Source organism: Mercenaria mercenaria, chromosome 9, assembly GCF_021730395.1.
Source record: "Mercenaria mercenaria strain notata chromosome 9, MADL_Memer_1, whole genome shotgun sequence".
NCBI lineage: Eukaryota > Metazoa > Mollusca > Bivalvia > Venerida > Veneridae > Mercenaria > Mercenaria mercenaria.
Window position 1 is genome coordinate 55,064,711 of NC_069369.1, and position 19,205 is coordinate 55,083,915.

The window sequence follows — 19,205 nt, forward strand, 5'->3', positions numbered from 1 at the left end:
TATGACGCTCAACCATTTTCATCCACCTTAACCATAATTTGCTTAAGTTAAATACAAAAGAAATATAGTAAAAGTCTTACCAATCCTAGGTGCTGACTATTTTAATAAAATCCAAAAGAAAACACCACAAGTATCCGAAATAAGGTTACACTTTAGCACAATACAGACTAATCACATCTGCGAAACAGTATAAGAAACACACACAGGACATATATGAAATATACACAATAACATATGAAGACAGTTCTTAGATCATTCTATCGCATCACTCGAACAATTATATAACAAGTGGCAGCAGATATTTTTGGCACTAGGTTGATGATATATCGCGGGCAAATGCAATTATTCGTAACGGATTATTATTCTAATGCTAACAACGTGGATGAATAAGTGCCTTAGTTAATTACAGCCATACCTGCTCGCTATTGCTCGTATTTATCATGATTACCATCTGAATTTTTATGATCAAGTACGTAAAAATTGTTTTTTTATCTCAAAAAAAAAAGGTAGGTACGAATGTATGTCAAGTTCATTTTGCAATAGCGTGACATGTATTTACGTCTTTCTTTTACGAGACAGTTTATTGTTGTGTGAAATTAAACAGTAAGCAAAAGGAATTAGTAACCACGATACATGGAAAATGTTTACATTAATTGTTATTTTACTGAAGAAGAATATATTTCCTAATTAGATTCCATTCAGTTTCCATTACACTTTTTGCTCTATGTTGTACGACGAAAGTACTTGTATGCACGGATAACAGAAATATCTTAAATGCTGGACCCCTTAAATTGCACTAAACTATCAAAATCTAATATTACGATATTTCTAGCATTTGGAATGCTTTCAATTACTTTCAAACAAATGCAAAACGCTCAAGATCAGACAAAATGTAATGAATTTACGGTCATGTTAATTCATTCCCATGGCTGTATCTCCGAGTATTGATCCATTAATAGCGTAAATAGCTAAGACCGAAAAATAACAGTTTAACAGTACCATGTGATGCTTGAACAACAGTTACGTAATTTAATCCATTTCTTTTCTTTTTCCCAAATTAAAGTGTTTTCTAAGAACAGTTCTCTCAGCATGAGATGTTTCTGAAAACCACGTTTTCCGTTTCATGAGTGCACAATCAATAGACGTATTTTTTACTTGTATGACTGCAGTATTGTCTAAATTATTCGGCTGCGAGACAAATATAACCCTGCGGTATCGTCATATATTATTTAGTGTTCGCCTGATAGTTTGTTCTGTTTTATCCGTCCTTAATAAGTATTTCAGTTATTTTGGGTGTTCAGAACTTTCCGTGATCAGTCCTTACTTGTTTAACGCAAAAGGAAAGACAAAGTCGCGACATAAGTGGTTTGTAAAAGACGAAAGACATGATGTCTTCTGTAAGATAATTATGGATCTCATTCGCTCCCTTCGCGTAGAAAACTTACGCCGTTTTATAGTCTTCTGTCTCCGCCATAGAGCAAATCGAACAATCAGTAGGTATCTGATTAATAAAATACTTCCTTAGGTCTTTTATAGAATAAAAATATGACTCTAATATATTAATTTGGCGAAAAGATTGGTTTAACCAATGTTGTCACTGATCTTTCGGTAAAAGTAACGCCGGTGTGAGAAAAATTAAAAATTTCAAGCCTTAGTTACCTTCTCAACATTTCTTTTAAAATGCCTCTACCTATTTTCGCTACGAAAGTGAATACAACTACATATCATAGCATGAAATCACAGCGATCTTCTTAGTCGCCGAATTTTCTGTAGTCTAAAGAGTATGTCGAATAAGGAACGAAAGGCTATAATATTATATAATGCAGTATATAGCGATACTGAAAACGGGCAACAGGTCATTGAAAAAAAATTGAAACACATAGTAATTTATGTCATCCCAAATTGACGAAACAATGAATAAACGACATCAAATGGTATTTTTTAGAATATATACGGGGAATACCAAGTTGGACATACATGATTATTTTATACAGACGGACGAATGGACAGATGGAGAAATTGGGCTGGAGAATCATAGCGAATACACAGACTGCTGAGAAATTACGACATGAAAACATTACTGCGTTTCTTTCTAAAAAGCCAAGTTCTGATTAGTGATATTGTTATATATCATCACAAGCAGACGTAGATTTCAGTTCCAGCGTTTCTGTATTTGTCATGAGACATAACTAATTTGTCTGAACACAAAACTTACCTCCCAAATGTTATATCGTTAATGTCTTGCAGCCGCGACAACAACTAGAATACATACAATTTTATCAAATGCATGTTGGGATGCGACCATCCAGCAACAGTGACCAACAAGATTTCTATGACTTGTCATTTAAATGTTTGTACTTTTCTTCGGTCTATGTAACCTAGTTCAGACGCGCAGTAAACTTGTCTACCAGTGATTCTATTGTATGTGCCTACACATGACCGTTGCCCAATTAAAATTTGTGAAAAATTAAGAAAACTGCCTTGTATTTTTCGAACGCGGTTTCGGCATTTGCCGGTTGGTTCAAAGAATGATTTTCTGTTATGGCCGAAGAACGCCGAAATCACAATACGGTGGTACGTAATCACACGGAAATTGTCGATTGTCATTACGGGTCAATTCTCTTAATTGTTTGCTTGTTTGGTTGCTTATATACTACTATTTGTCGCATGTTTATACTACGTAACTCCTGCATTATATTGGCTATACATAACACAGCTGTTTTATACATTAAAAGCATTCTCAATTAAAAAATGACACTGATTTGGATGCGTTTCCTCCTGATTAAATCAACTTCAAGTGTGGCCTGGAAAAAATCAAATGGTCTCATTTTAAGTTTAAACAAAATCGTATTGATGGTTTAGAAACAATAGGAATGCAGTAAAACATGGCAGATCAAAACCAAGAAATTATTTCATTATATTGAAATAAATGTGAAGTTTTAATCTATAGTTCTGAACTTGATTTTATTTTTTACAGACAGAAGGGTCGGTAGTTACAACCAGGTACCTAAACGTGTCTAAAAACCCAAACTTCGAAAGTATTCGAGTTCCTCCTCTGTTTATTATATTTTAAGTCACAGTATAACAATTATAGCTGCTGTGGGGAGTAAACGGGCAACGCATTAAAAAATTGTATATCTAACCGTCAATCTTGCGGCTATGAGCTCGACACCTTCACCAACAACAGCAAGCTTAACTCATCATATTTGTGACGAGCTGCCAAAAAGCATTATGCATTTTCTCCCATTTTCATCTTTCCTGTGGTTTTGGTAGTCTTAAATGTTCTGCCAGCGTGATCAATAGCAGTTTTTCTATTTACGGAACATAAACTCTAATTTGTCTGTCAGACAAATTCTAACAATACTCTATTTAGGTGACGTACGCATTATTTACACGGAGGTGTTTGCTTTACGTGTGTTTTCTTATTGATCAGAAAGTAGTTACTGTGTATTTGCAGAAATAGCAAAAATGATAAGTAGATGGAGAGTTAAATGGTTTTTTTTTTATATTATGTAATAATGGAATGCTGGTCTATTCACGTAGCCCGTCATTAGCGCGTCTGACTACTAAACAGGAGACCATGAGTTCGATCCCCAGTCGGGCCAGTCCTGATATGACCTTCGGGGTGAAATGAACGTTTACTTACTAATATATTATGTTGATATGCTAAAATCATCAGGAATACACTTCTTTTAGACGGACACATATTATGGCGTTTACGTTATAATATTGAAATGCCAACCCTAACTTCGTTGAAAAAAAATTGAGCATTAATTTATTTATATATAAAGGGTATCTTGTATTTAAACGCCGTCAGATTCGTGAATTCTGTGTAATTTCTACACGCCTTCCTATCTGTTTAGTTTAAGTTAACGACAAGTTTTTCGTATTTATTTTACTGGCATATTAAAAAAATTTCGGACACAGGTGATTCAACATTAAAATCAAGTAGGCAGAACCTGTATTTCATACCAAATAGTGAATAAATAGCTAACGCCAGGAAATAAATTGTATGCCGATTTAAAGATTTTAATTTAAAATCCAACACAAAAATGTATTCCAAAAAAAGCTTTTTCTGGTTTACCGAAAACAATTGAAAAAGGAAGCAGCACAAAAAAAGGATCAGGATGCTTTCCTAATTGGTACTGTGGGCTTTCTTTAAGCTTGAATTTTTACAAATATATATTTGATGTGTAACAAAAATATAGCGAACACTGCATTCATAAGAAAGAAAAGGGAGTGTTAATCTAACTCAACTATCTAAGAAAACACATTATTATTCGCGAAAATCTCTTATTTAAATAAACATAGCATTAAAATATTTTAGATATTAGTATGAAAACGTGATACTAAGTGGCTAGTTGTTTTTTTTTTTTTTCTTATCTTTAATCTTTAGCATGCTGGCGGCAAGTAATTTTGTCTTTGCGACCAGTGCAGACCAAGATCAGCCTGCACGTCCGTGCATGGTCTGCACTGTTCGCTATTCTGTCAGTAAAATTTCAGTGAACACCCCTTTGAATAATAAGTGGTTCTGCTCAAATTGAATAATGGACCAGTTCATTTTAGAAGTTTTGCGGGTTAAAGGTTAAAATCTAATGTAAATGACCTCTTTCGCTGTAATCATTTTTATGAAATAAAAAAAGAAATTAATTAGTATCATGCCTCGTTCTGAAACCACTACTGTTTCATCCACCAAATCCGTAACAAGGTTTTTCGTGAATATTCGGCCATAGTTTGAACTGATCCAGAAAGTATCCAAGTGGATCTTGAAACTCCATGAAGTTTACAATTTAATGTATCTCTAATTACCTTCGAGTTTTATAGTCCAATGTATAATATGAATAGTTGTGTCTGATAATCAAAAAGAAATCAAGAAAAATCTTGCTACGGAAAAGCTGGAAGAAACAGTAGTTTAAGCCTTAAAACAAAATTATTGTGGTCGTTAAACCAAGACTTACTTTTTTTTCAAATATAAAAGATTAAGCGTTGTTGATTCGTACTGAACAGAATTATAGTCGACGTAATCATGTAATTTGTTTTCCTGTATAGATTTACATCTTTCATCTTCCTTGTTTAAGGATTATTCTACATTACTGTGCTAAAATTATTATACGCCTTTCATGCATTTTCGGCAAAACACGAGATTTATGTCACTACTGAAGTAATGTTTACTTTTTGTAAAAATATTCATCAAATACCCCCCCCCCCCCCCACCTCCCCCCACACACACTAAACTACCTGCAATGTGTAAAAACAGCCATCGATTCGGCTCTTAAAATGAATATGTTACTTCTTGAAATCAGTCAGGCTACCCGAGAACTAGCCTACATTCTCCATTTCTTTAATAAAATGTAAAACTTAACTGACAATAATTCACAGACTTCAGGAAAATTTACACTGTTCAATATATTTTATAAGATAAAAGATATCGATTACCCGCGCAATAAAGTTTCATTTAAAAGCGAATTCTAAAGTATCATAAATAATTACAAATGAAACATCTGAAGAAAAATATGAACGTACTTGCCGAGCCTGTTGATGTGGATGACTGTAACCGTCGCCGGGAGGATCCTCTCCTTAAATGCAGCTTCTTATCGCGCACGCTCCACAAGCCTCGGACACGCCCCAACAGTTGACCCACTGTAAATGGTTGCATCGTAAAATATTTAAGGACTTAATATCGTTAGCAAAAATTTATGGAGTGGAATAGGCTTTGCCATAATTTTAAACGCAATACTCATTAGTTATTGATTCTGTGATCGATTTAATTAGAAACGTAGAATGGAAGAGAACTTGCATTTGGTTTTGATAAGCCATGCGAAAAGAGCTCTTAAGAGACTTTTAAAGAGATTTGCTCTACTGTGCGATTACTAGTTTAGTTTTAAATTGTTTCTATAGCAAATGGTGTGATACAAAATTTCTGTTTAATATCCTGTCATACTGTTTTAATGTGTATACAATGAGCAAACAAATAATTTCTGGGTACTACAATTTACATTTGACAGTTCATGGTTTACATGGTACATTTTGCCGTGACTACTCAAATCAAAATTCTGTATTTGAGCCGTGCCCTGAGAAAACCAACGTAGTGGGTTTGCGACCAGCATGGATCCAGACCAGTCTGCGCATCCGCGCCGTCTGGTCAGGATCCATGCTGTTCGCTTTTAAAGTCTACTGCAATTAGAGAAACCGTTAGCGAACAGCATGGATCCTGACCAGACTGCGCGGATGCGCAGGCTGGTCTGGATCCATGCTGGTCGCAAAGCCACTATGTTGGTTTTCCCATGGCACGGCTCATTTATATTTTAGATGGACTTTCATATAAGATGCGATTGCTGTTTGCACGTGTCTTTGTATACGCTAGGGGAACAAGGGAAGTAAAACTCACAGGCAGCACGCGTTTTCTTGTCAAAGTATTTTCCCTTGGCATATGCCAACAATGTGATATACGTGCCATGAAGTTTCTCCAGAATGGTGCGCTACTTACTTATATGTCTAAAGTCCCTTACATGTAATTTGTACAGCGAAAGTATCTAGAAGGATCCTATACGAGTGCATACGTTCGTTCTTTGTGAAAGCGCAGTTTAGCTGAAAGTTATAATTTGATCATTTCTGCGTAATTATATAATGTATAAAAATTACCTAGACTAGCTCCTAGACTATGATGTATCTTTTTTACATTTTTATGATTAAATGTAGTGAACTGAGCCAGTCTATATTCTATGTCCAATATCATGATAATTTCAACATCATTCCTCTGAGAAAAGCTCTAAAGTAGACTGGCTTTTGTCTCTATGAAATTAAATTCGTCAAAAAAGGAAAAATGTAGAAATATATTATTATCAGTCTAGTGGCTAGTCTAAAAAATTACCGTAAGTGGACATGATTTCGCTGTATGCATCCAGGAGCAACGTGAATATCCTAGTGTTTTTTCACGTATGTATATGGTGAAGAAATATCCTGATCCAGGTTTGCGAAATTATAAATGTCTACAAATCTAGTGGTATATTCAGTAAGAAGGAACATATTCACAACACTGAGTAACTGTAATGTTATTATTTATCATAAAGCTATAAGAACGGTAATTATGGTAATTTTATCAGAAACATAATACACCATGGATGCTCTAATTATAGTGTTTACGGTAATAGATGGGAAGAAAGCGTGTGCCTCTAATGAAATCAAGTGATTCATTTCTTTTTATAGTACTCGTGCAATATTTCCATTTTTTTTTTAGAAATATAGAGTTTTGCTTCAGACAATCCATAACTTAAATTTCTTATGAATATAGCTGATATTTCCGGAAAACAACCATGTTTAACAAACAGTGAACGAGATGAAACTCTATAAAATTTGGCCAGTAAATTCTTGCGATTACAACCATAAAAATGCAAAGATGTTCCATTTTCCAGATACATGTAAACAAATCTTTTATTACGATTGAGAATCCCTTTATTTTCCTACTACGAGGTAACAGGATCAAAATTAATGATTGTCAGAGGAAACCATACATTAAGGATGACTACAGTGTTCGTTTCAACATTTTTATTTTGTAAACTCAACATTCAAACGGCCAGCCATCCGTCATTTTTTCAATGGAGTTTACAAGTCCCAATGTCCAGCAGTATTTTTGGCGTACCGGTGGAGTTACGATCGAAACCAGTGGCAGGCGAACAGAACCGCATTTATTTTAACTATATCGTAATTTCAGACATTTAATGTCGCTCAAGTGTTATTCGCAAATAACTTTTAGCTTTCACAGGAGACATTAAATCTCAATTTTAAGACGGATAAGGAAGAGTGGTAATACATACTTTTATAAATTAAAAAAAAAAATCAGTAATTTCATAGTAAGGAAAGATGAAAGTGGTTACAATTTTATAACAATTCAATATTCATTTGACGTCATTCAGCTAACAAATCGAGATTTTTGTTATGTTTATGAATTATTATTTGAGTATTCTTTATTGGGCTGTTGGTTTACAGTTGTACAATATTTTTCATTAATAAGTATATGATTGCATCCAGCTGCTTTAGTCTGACTTGAAGACTTTCATATCGTAGACTTGGTTAAATTGAAGACAGAACAGAACAGAACAGAACAGAACAGAACGAATCTTTTACTTTTTTACACTTGAGCTTATGCTCCTCATCCTTAAACAAATAAATATATATATATCAAGGTCACACATATACATATGTATATATATCAAACATAAATACAATACAGACAATTGATTAAACGAGAGTGACATTATGATAATCAAAGAAAATATCAGTTGTGTGTATATCAAAGTACACAAACAATTATGAAAGCTAAAACTTTATATATATATATCAAAAGATAGATAGATAGACTCGCGGTTGTGATTCATACATACAGGAGTCTGAATATATTTTGAACCGTAATGGATATAATTTAAAGAACTTCACAATATGTTACTTCTTATTTTTAAAGCACAGTTTATAAAACATGAGAGTTCAGCTTTATAGTGTTAATTTACTATTGATGTGCTCCATTAAATCATTCAGCTATAACAAGATGCTGTTCATCGATTTTCTGGGGAAAATTCTCCAGACATTATGTTAAGATCGCTCCAGGTGCCGGATTAAAAACTCTGTTTAAGGCTTATTATTTTAATTAGCATATACATTGTACGAACAAACACTTCGCTTAATTAACAGAAAATAATTAGAAATGATAAGTGACTTTTGTAGATCACGCAATATATTGCTGAAAGCTACACTGAATAAATTATGAATTTCAGTATGAATGGCAGTTTTATAACCATAGCACGTTATTTGTTCTTTCCCAAGACATTTGACTGCAATATCTGTATCTAGTTTTGCATAATCAATTTCATGGTTGGTGTCTTAAATATACATGTGTACGAGACTCGAAATTAGATGGAATTTATGGAAGATATCTTCTTTATCGGTCAGGATAAAACGTTTCTTTCAAAATTGTTTCTACTTAAGTTTAACTTAGAACTTATAAAACTTAAGTTTAAAATAAGAAGATAATAAAAATACGTTTTTTATTGGTTTTGATGCAGTCTAAGTAAATCGCATGTTTAGAGGTGATGTGTCTAATTGAAAAATGTATGATGAGCCGCGCCATGAGAAAACCAACATAGTGCGTTTGCGACCAGCATGGATCCGCCTGCGCATCCGCGCAGTCTGGTCAGGATCCATGCTGTTCGCTAACAGTTTCTCTAATTGCAAAAGGTGCGCAGGCTGGTCTGGATCCATGCTGGTCGCAAATGCACTATGTTGGTTTTCTCGTGGTGCGGCTCATATTATTTTCTGTTTAAAAGGTAATAATGTACAGTGAAACGTGTTCTTAAGTCCACCTTTGCACAAAGCACAGATACAAGCGGTATTCAGCTGGATTCCTGATATAAACCTTTGCAAATTTATTTGACCTATAACTAAATACCACCAACACTACATTTTATAATCAAATAATAATAATAATAATAATAATAATAATTATTATTATTATTATTGTTGTTGTTGTTATATATATAATTACATTTTAGGTCTCCCAATCGTGTTTGACCGTACAAATGTACAATGACTATCGATTGATATTGTGTCATCAGGACAATATACGTCCATGACATCATTGTATATAAAGTAAGTTACTGACATCACTAGAAATATTTCATTTTATTATAAAAATCTCAATTAATTGTACTTTCCTCTGTCTAAACACTGTAACATGATAAGTGATAAAAAGTCATATTTATTCGGGGGCAGAACAAAAAAACTAATACTGACCTACAGCAGTGACGTCATACTGTTGTGACGTCATTACGTTGTGACATTAAAAATGTGACGCCCTATATAACGTTAGACTATAACATATAACATCGTATAGACGTCACTAAATAGGCAATAATTGTATATCTATAGTCTACAATGCTTTCTAAATATATCAGAAATGGTGGATGATTTACATATTTTAAGATCAAATACAAAGCCTCGTAAAATGGTGGCAAATCTGTTTCTTTTTTATGTAATAATTTCCCGAAAGTTAAGGTCGAGGATAAAAAAGTGCAGCTGAACTTTCGTAGTACAAAACTATTGCCCGCTGATGATGTAGTATAAAACCGAGGTCCAATAGGTAAAGCCACGTTCCACGAAAGCAACCAACCATTAACTATTGGGTTTGTTTGTGACCTCAATCGAAATATCTGGGGTTAATGATTGGGGCCGGGGTTCAGGATGGGGCGAGGCCTTATCAGACTTTGTTCATATAGCTACACAAATTAAACCAAAAGAAGAACTTACTGTACCTTAAGTTGTAAAAGCAAAACTTGTTTACTTCTGCACATTTTACACTACTTGATATGCACAATGGCGCAACTTTATAGACCATACAACTTATTTATCGCATAGTGCGGCAATTTTCCTTTGATCTTTGCAGCATGTTATACATAGTAACACACATTATTACTACAAAACTGTGCTGATATCTTACAAAACTGTTGCGATATATATCAACACGGAAATCTCTATGGAGTTTCATAAGAAAAAAAGTGTTCCGATATATATCAGCACAGTAAAACTGTTCCGATATATATCGGAACACTTTTTCTCTATTGAGGTCCTATCAAGGGAGTATAATTTTTTCCTTTCAAAGAAAAGATGATTTTAGCTCCAATTTACAGTTCACAGAGAAAGAATTGTCACAAACACCTACATTTATAAAGTAAAAGAATAAATAAACTAGAATATTTCAAAAACTTGATAGTTATTGCCAAATTCAGAAATACATGAAATATATGAAATTCTGAGATTTCTCAAATGTTTCTTTTTCTTTGATTTTTTTACAAACAAAACAACAAGTTTTCCAATATGTCTGGCCAATGAAATACAAAGATTTAAAACCAATGCAGAAATTTGTTGGGTACTTTTATCTGGGGAACATATTTTCTAAAACAGAAGTTTTAGTGTTTCAGTCAGCGAGGCGCAGAAAGGGAATCAAAATAGTAAAAATAATAATAAACAAATTTAAATGAAAATAATATATAAATTTTAATGATAAACTATGCGATAAAACAGTTATAATATGTAGTGCTCGTGTGTTACCAGGCTATATCAGAGCTAGGGGTACATCTCGTTATTTTTCTCTTCACATATCTGTCTCGGCCTACCAGCCTCGACGATATGTGCAGAGAAAAATACCCTCGATGTACCCCTAGCTCTGATATATCCTGATAACACACTCTCACACATACTATAACTATTACATATGTGTCGGTCTGTGTTACTGAACTGAGACAAATTCTCACTATCGTGCAAAACTAACATCAATTAAGTCCCACGTCATGCCCACAATATACATTACTATATATTGATCAGACATCAAATAAGAATTTTTCCCAAAGGAAAGATTGTGTTTTTATGGATTGTAACTGTTAATAGTTCTGGGCAACTTACATAGATATATATTACCCAATCCCTGGCGCAAGGAACGTATTTTGTATTTTTATAGTCTTAGTTGAGCAAACTTTTTACACTTAATTTACAAACTGTTGGTGTAGATGATTTTTATGACGGGACGCAATTAATTAGTAAAAATTAATACTTATTTGCTCTTTCAATTGTTGGTATTATGGAAATGCACAAGACATAAAAAATATGTAACTATTATGCAACGGTCTTTAAATGTGGTGGTCTTTTGGAGACGCTATAACGCCCTTCGATGGCACATGGTATGAATAACATCTATGTTATACAATGAAACAAACCAGAGAACACTTTTGGCGGCATCAACGTTTTGACGGTCAGGAAAAAATAGAAATAAATTTAAAACATAAAAGCATAAACAGTCGGGGAAATAACGAATCGAATACGGGACAATAATCCTGCGTCAGCCTGTTTGTATATCTGTATACACTCAATTGCTTTGAGACATATAACACTTTATATGTGTGTCGGCTGATATACTAGAAAAAAAAATCAACAAACTTCTAAAGATCTGATCACATCATCAATATATGAATAATATTTCTATTGCTTCCTACAAGCGAATAATAGTTACAATAATTACTTGAAATGGGATTTCATTTCAAACTTATTCTTGAACTAATGTGTGGTTATAATTCATTTTGTTTCAAACATTTGTACAAGAAAGACAGAAAAAAAAACATAAAGCAATTTGTCTGTTATGACGTAGACACATAAAACAGTCAATACAAATACTAAATGAATTAAGAAATTGTGTACCAGGTGTTTCTTTCAACTCTAAAAATAGAAGCGTTTGCCGTCAAATGAATTACAGAGCATATAAAGCTCTGTAATATTGCTGGTACTCGTACAACATTTTGTTTTCATTTATATAGTACCACTTTTCATATAATCCATAACTTACCGTTATTGTAAATAAAGATTTTATTCGTGAAGTAAAACGACATTTTGTAGGCAAGGATATCTTACCGTCGAATGTGCAGAGCAAGACGTTCCTACTTAAAAATTGTTGTTTTTTTTTTTTGGCTATTTAGATGTGGAATTTTAAGCGATCAGCCACATTAATACAACGATGTTAATTGATCAGATTTGAAATAAATAACTACATGTAAATATCGCTTCAGTTTCTACTTTTGGGAACATGTTAGCTCTGTATTTTAATGAGGATATGCCATTATATATTTCAGTTTATTAGCAGAGAATTAAGTCAATATAATATATTGCTGAAATCTACATATAGACAATAATGAGTTTCGGAATGTGTCATAGTTTTAAACTGGATAGCGCGTTATGACTTACTTCTCAAACCATTTGTGTTTCATTTTACACAATTAAAGCACGTTTTGAGTCTTAGATATATGAGACTCGAAATTAGTATGAAGGAGGCAACTTAATGCTTCAAGGTCTGATAAAGTATGTATTAAACATTTAAAAACTGTGGTCACAACTAAATCATTGTTGAACAAGTAACAGAGCAAATTAATAGAACAGCATTTACATAATGACTCCCTTAGAACAGCGCCAAAAGAATAAGTTTGAACTCCTCACATATATAATAACGATCACTTGTCGAAAAAGTCCTATCATACCGGATCATCAATGCATTCTATGATCATACACGAAGCTTTTTGTGAAATAATCAGCTGTTTTCTCCCATATCTTACGTGTACCCGTTTGAGGCTTCTACAAATGACTGAAAAAAAATTTCAAATTGAAAAAAATGCACGGAGAAACGAATATTTGCCCTTTCTGTAAATATGAGCTGTCAATCATTGTATGAAGTCAGAAATGTTCCATCAGGGAATCGGGAAAACATAATCTCTTTGAGTTATTCAGTTTTCCCACTATCATATAAGAACGTCACTTATTCCTGTAGGCCCGCTTTTGTCAAAAAGGACCATTTTCATTACACATTATTCCTCTGGCTGCAGAGATTATATATGTTAAGAGTACTTTTGATATTTTCTGTTTTGCAGTGAAATAGATCAGTGAACAGTAACTTGACGCGCTATAACAATTACTGCATCTGACAAATACAAGAAGACACAAATGAGCCGTGCCATGAGAAAATCAACATAGTGGGTTTGCGACCAGCATGGATCCAGACCAGCCTGCGCATCCGCGCAGTCTGGTCAGGATCCATGCTGTTCGCTAATGGTTTCTCTAATTGCAGTAGGCTTTAAAAGCGAACAGCATGGATACTGACCAGACTGCGCGGATGCGCAGGCTGGTCTGGATCCATGCTGGTCGCACACCCACTATGTTGGTTTTCTCATGGCGCGGCTCAAATCGATTCAGACAGAAAAATGGTGATATTGCTACAGATGCTTTTTTAAAATAGGTTGTTACAAATGCATTTTAATAAACAGATGTGTAACAGTTATAGTATGTGTGAGAGTGTGTTACCAGGATATATCAGAGCTAGGGGTACATCGAGGGTATATTTCTCTGCACATATCGTCGAGGCCTGTAGGCCGAGACAGATAGGTGCAGAGAAAAATACCGAGATGTACCCCTAGCTCTGATATATCCTGGTAACACATGAGCATTACATATTATAACTGTTTTATCGCATAGTTTATCATTAAAATTTATACATTATTTTCATTTAAATTTGTTTATTATTATTTTTAGTCTTTTGATTCCCTTTCTGCGCCTCGCTGACTGAAACACTAAAAATTTCTGCATTGGTTTTAAATCTTTGCATTTCATTGGCCAAACATATTGTAAAACTTGTTGTTTTGTTTACCACATATTCTTCCCATGGGAAAGTTATTTTCCCATAGGAAAGTGAATTTCCCATGGGAAAAGACCGCATTCCTATGGGAAAATAGCATTTTCCACGGGAAAGTTTAGTTTTTAATGTTGATTGCTGCTTTGTTGGGGGCATAAAATCAGATTTAAAAGTATGGCGCGCATGAGAATTTGAAGTACTTTACTTTTGCGAAAGAAGTTTTAAGATAGCGTGTACAGAAGTACTTGCTGTTTTTGCCACATATTGGCGTGGCAAATTAAAATTGGCGGCCATTTTGTAAAAAAAAAACCCAAAGAAAAAGAAACATTTGAGAAATCTCAGAATTTCATATATTTCATGTATTTCTGATTTTGGCAATAACTATCAAGTTTTTGAAATATTCTAGTTTATTTATTCTTTTACTTTATAAATGTAGGTGTTTGTGACAATTCTTTCTCTGTGAATAGTAAATTAAAGCTAAAATCATCTTTTCTTTGAAAGGAAAAAAAATATACTCCCTTGATAGGACCTCAATAGAGAAAAAGTGTTGCGATATATATCGGAAGAGTTTTACTGTGCTGATATATATCGCAACAGTTTTTTTTTATGAAACTCTATAGCGATTTCTGTGCTGATATATATCGTAACAGTTTTGTAAAATACCAGCACAGATTTTGTAGTATTAATGTGTGTTGCCATGTTTAACATACTGCAAAGATCAAAGGAAAACTACCGCACTATGCGATAACAACAAATATTTCAGTTAATTAACAAAAATTAAAGTCAATATCACGTATCACGCAGTATATTGCTGAAAACGAAACTGAATAATGAAGATGGATAGTACGTTTTTGTTCATTCCCAAGGCATTTTAGCGCAACGTCTGTAACTTTTTTTTACATAATCAATTACACACTTCGTGTCTGAGAATTAGATGGAATGTACTAAAACGAAATTTTACACAATGATCCCAATTATTCGTATATCATTTTGAATTTGAAAATGACTTTACATTGACAGTTATGGCAAGGTAAATGTTACCTTTCAACAGACTGATCAGATAGTATCTAGCTGAACAAATAACGTAACTAATGAACAGATCATTCAGCAATTTGTTCCATTGATTTAAATAACTCAACTACATAAAGTGAATAAAACTGTAATAATTGCTGGCTGAAACTATCCGACAATTATACCCGAAATCAAGGTCCATTGACGCATTCAACGATCATATATACAAGGCATCGCGGGATAAAAGTTGCAACGAATACATGTGAAAGATGCATCTTTAGGTAATTGAAAGCATTTCAAAAAGAAACCAAATAGTTATGGATAAAGGAAAGTTCGGCCTTTCTGTAAAAATGAATAATATGCCTCTGTATGAAATCTGAAGCGAGAACTCTCCCTCTGATGAGTCTGAAAGCAAATTCCGAATCTGTATTGATTTTGTGCTTCATTGTTTAATAAAGGAAAATTATATTAAATTTCAACTGCGATTTGACAGTCATATTACAGTTTTGTTTTATATATATATATAAAACTGTGCATGTAATAATGTCAAGGCATATTTTTTTTATATAAAATGGCGTTATAAAATAACGTAACAACATTTTTGTTTAGAATAAGGAAAAAAGGAGCATTATTTAGAGAGCCTGTAGAGAACACTACAATTAAAATTCTCCCAACGACAACATGAATTTATACAGTTGACAACAATACATATTGCAAATCTCCTCTGTTTTTCTACATAGGATAGAAAGTCATATGACATTGTTGTTGAACATTTCAGTTTAGGGTTTTACTGATTTGTGTCATTCTAAAATCTTTACCTGACAGTCAAATACATTATCATTAAAAGTAGTAAAATAATATTATGGATGATTTTTTGTACACAAGATGTTGCTATATTACATGCTTAGAACAATGTTTTGCTTTATTTTCATATAAAAAAAACAACAACAAATAAAAACACACACACACACACACACACAAATCAAAACAACAAGAAAATTCGCATTTAGAACTGAATTAAAGCTGGAACTAAATAATTCAAAGTATTGTAAACAATACCAGTTTCCCCAACTTCCTATATGATAAATCCTTTTTTTTCTTCCATTTCTTGGACAAAAGTTACAACAGTCCCTGGACTGTTAGTTTAATTTGATGACAGTATATCACAAACTACCAATTTATTTTTTTACTTTGGTTTGATGGTGTTTCTTTTCAAAAAAGAATTTCAGTTAAATGCGGTTATCATATAAGCCTACTTTAGCTCCTACATTCATTTTAACTTGGGATAATATTCATCAATAACTTGTATTATTTTACATTATTTTAAAATGTTAAATTTTCATTTTGCACTGTTCTTGCTTAATGAGCACAAAACTGAGACTTCATTCTGTAGCAACATTTTGTACAGAAAGCTACTCTTGTTAATTTGATCCTTCTTTGGAATATCAATATTACATTACTTGAAATCAACAAGAAGCATGGAAAACATCAGTTCATATCATTGACAAGTAACTCCATTTATCTTTCCCTACGAAATAGACAAACCATTTTCTCACTATCGGTTTACTGTATTCCGTGTTTGACGGACATCAACTGAAGCTGCAGTTGTCCGTTCACGTCAAATTTCCAGCACACGGTGCTATATTAATCAGACATCAATTTTTTTTTGTCCCTGAGGAAAAACAGTATTACACTGGTTTCTCAGATGCATTTGTCCAAGATCTTAGACAAAGTATTACATGAAAAATTTTGCTTTACACACCCGTATGTTGGACAATTTTGATACAACATTAATTCATATTCATCGAAAATCTAAAAGACAAATAATTTATAATATTTGAGTGATTTTACATAATCAACTTTTAAAAGTTAGCTAAAACGGACAAGTCTCGTCATAGGTAATGTTGAAATGCAAAATTAAAACTGTGATTGCAACTTCAAATGTGGCAAATGTACAGCGTGACAAAAAAGAAAAAAGAAAAAATAAACCGTTAAGATACGTTTTGTACAGTATGAGAACAAATGGCAGATAATAACGTATGCAGTGAAAATATTACATTATCAACAGAAAATTTGTGATCACAAAATATAATTTTGCCAAAGCATTTTTTCTTCAGTTTCGCCTGACAAGATAATGAGAGCCGAAACAGTCCAATAAACAATAGACGCAAATTTCCAGAAATCTTATAAGAAATAGTACTAGAACCGAGGAACAATTCGTAACGTCACTCAGACGCTCGCAATAAAGCTAGAAACGTGCCGAATTTCATAGGTCTATTCACATCATTACACAAAGTGTTTGGTAATGTTTTGATAAGCAAGTTTACATTATATATAAGATGCTTGAACTGAATGTATGTGTAATGTGGCTTTCTGCAGTAAGAACTGTATGACTGATGTAATAAAAACATGATAACGGTACGAACTTAATCTAATGTTTCAACCAAGACCTTACTATCCTTCATTTATAGCGTAATATTTTTGTTTCCTACTTTTTAAAAGTTCTTCACTGTATCATGACAAAAATACTATTACTTGTACGTTCTCTTTGTTCAATCTGTTTCAGTTCAGATAGTTTGTTTTGATTAATATCAGTATATTATCTTTCTTCCTGACTGAAAAGTTTCAGCCTGAAAATATAATAAATTTGGATCAGTATGTGTCATATTATCCCGACTTCTGTACACTAAGTATTACTGGGCAGTGAAAACTTCTCGTTCTCGTTTTGCTACATTTCGTGCAAGAGTGCCATCAGTTAATTCAGCAGTGGTCCTTTCATGTCATATTCCCGGCATACGCCACTATATTGATCAAACATCAGAAACAAATTGCTTCCAATCGGAGAAACGAATTTTTCCTAATTATAGTTAACCAACACGTCCTACTTTATAGTATGTCCAAAATGTGGGACATCCAACATTACACATTAGTAAACGTACATGAACTTAAGTTTTTTCCCAAAAAATATATATCTCATTCTATATTACAGGTGTGCTTGCATGTGCAGACATTGTGACTGGTCATTTTGTTCAAATATGAAGTTTGGATGAAACTAAAAAGAACTAGTGGAAAAACGAAAAATATGGTCACCTGATGGGATCAAATTCGTTACATCTGCCAAATGTTATTTTAACAATGGCCCTTATCGCTGGCGCGAGCATGCCACATGTGTCATCTCTTCTGCTTCCACAGAGACAGTAGTTCCGTTTGAAAATCAGTGCTGAAACGGAAAACAACTTCACACTTCCTTTGCAAGTAAAGAGTGAATATTGTAAAAAGACGTTTTAACTTAAATAGCAAAGATCCATGACAGGAATAAATACAACAAGCAAAATATTTTCCTATATGATTGAGTTTTTTTCTTCTTAGACCCGGACAAAGCTAATGTATTCCATATTCTATTTGTTAGAACAAGCATCCCAAATATCCTTATTACGTGCGAATGGAAGCTTGACATATTATGGTAGTACCAGTTACACAAACTAAATACATTTTTCTACTTTGTTTCTTTAGATATTTGTGGGTGTATGGTAGACATATAACCAAACAAACCTTTCCCATCTGTTACATTTATCGAAACGAAAATATAGTGTTGATTTCTATATTTCCTAAAGACGGTATAAGACGATATCTTAATCTAATAATTCCACCAACATGTTTTTACGAGCAGCTTTAAATCAAACAAGCACTGACGCACGTATCGCTTCTTTGTAAAATTAATCAAGACAAAAACAGCAAACAGGTCTTACTGAGTTTGTTCAAACTCATTTACTTTCATTTCATTAATTATCATCCTGTAATATATTGAGTTATAAAAACATTAAACAATGAATAATAAATTGCGATGCAGCTATATTAACACCAGGTGCATACAGCAATAAAAGCAATGGTTGGCAATTGTATAACCATAAATGACAGTGTGTCTGGCACTCTAAATTAGATTTATAAATCAATAAAAGTTCTCTATTATTCGAAGAAACGT

The 19,205-nt window shown here is 33.2% G+C and overlaps 1 protein-coding gene across 12 annotated transcripts in view; it reads right to left on the reverse strand.

Moving 5' to 3' along the window:
• Positions 1–19,205, reverse strand: part of LOC123547155 (Kv channel-interacting protein 4-like) — a 548,972-nt gene that overhangs the window by 222,441 nt on the left and 307,326 nt on the right. For 4 of the 12 annotated variants that reach the window (XM_053551426.1, XM_053551425.1, XM_053551423.1 and 1 more), the window contains exon 2: positions 5,524–5,640. The exons of 7 other annotated variants lie outside the window; for them this stretch is intronic. In XM_053551426.1, the coding sequence (XP_053407401.1) occupies positions 5,524–5,640 (117 nt within the window). Of the gene's footprint in view, positions 1–80; positions 269–5,523; positions 5,641–19,205 lie in introns of those variants that run through there. One more of the 12 variants, XM_053551441.1, reaches the window with a different exon arrangement.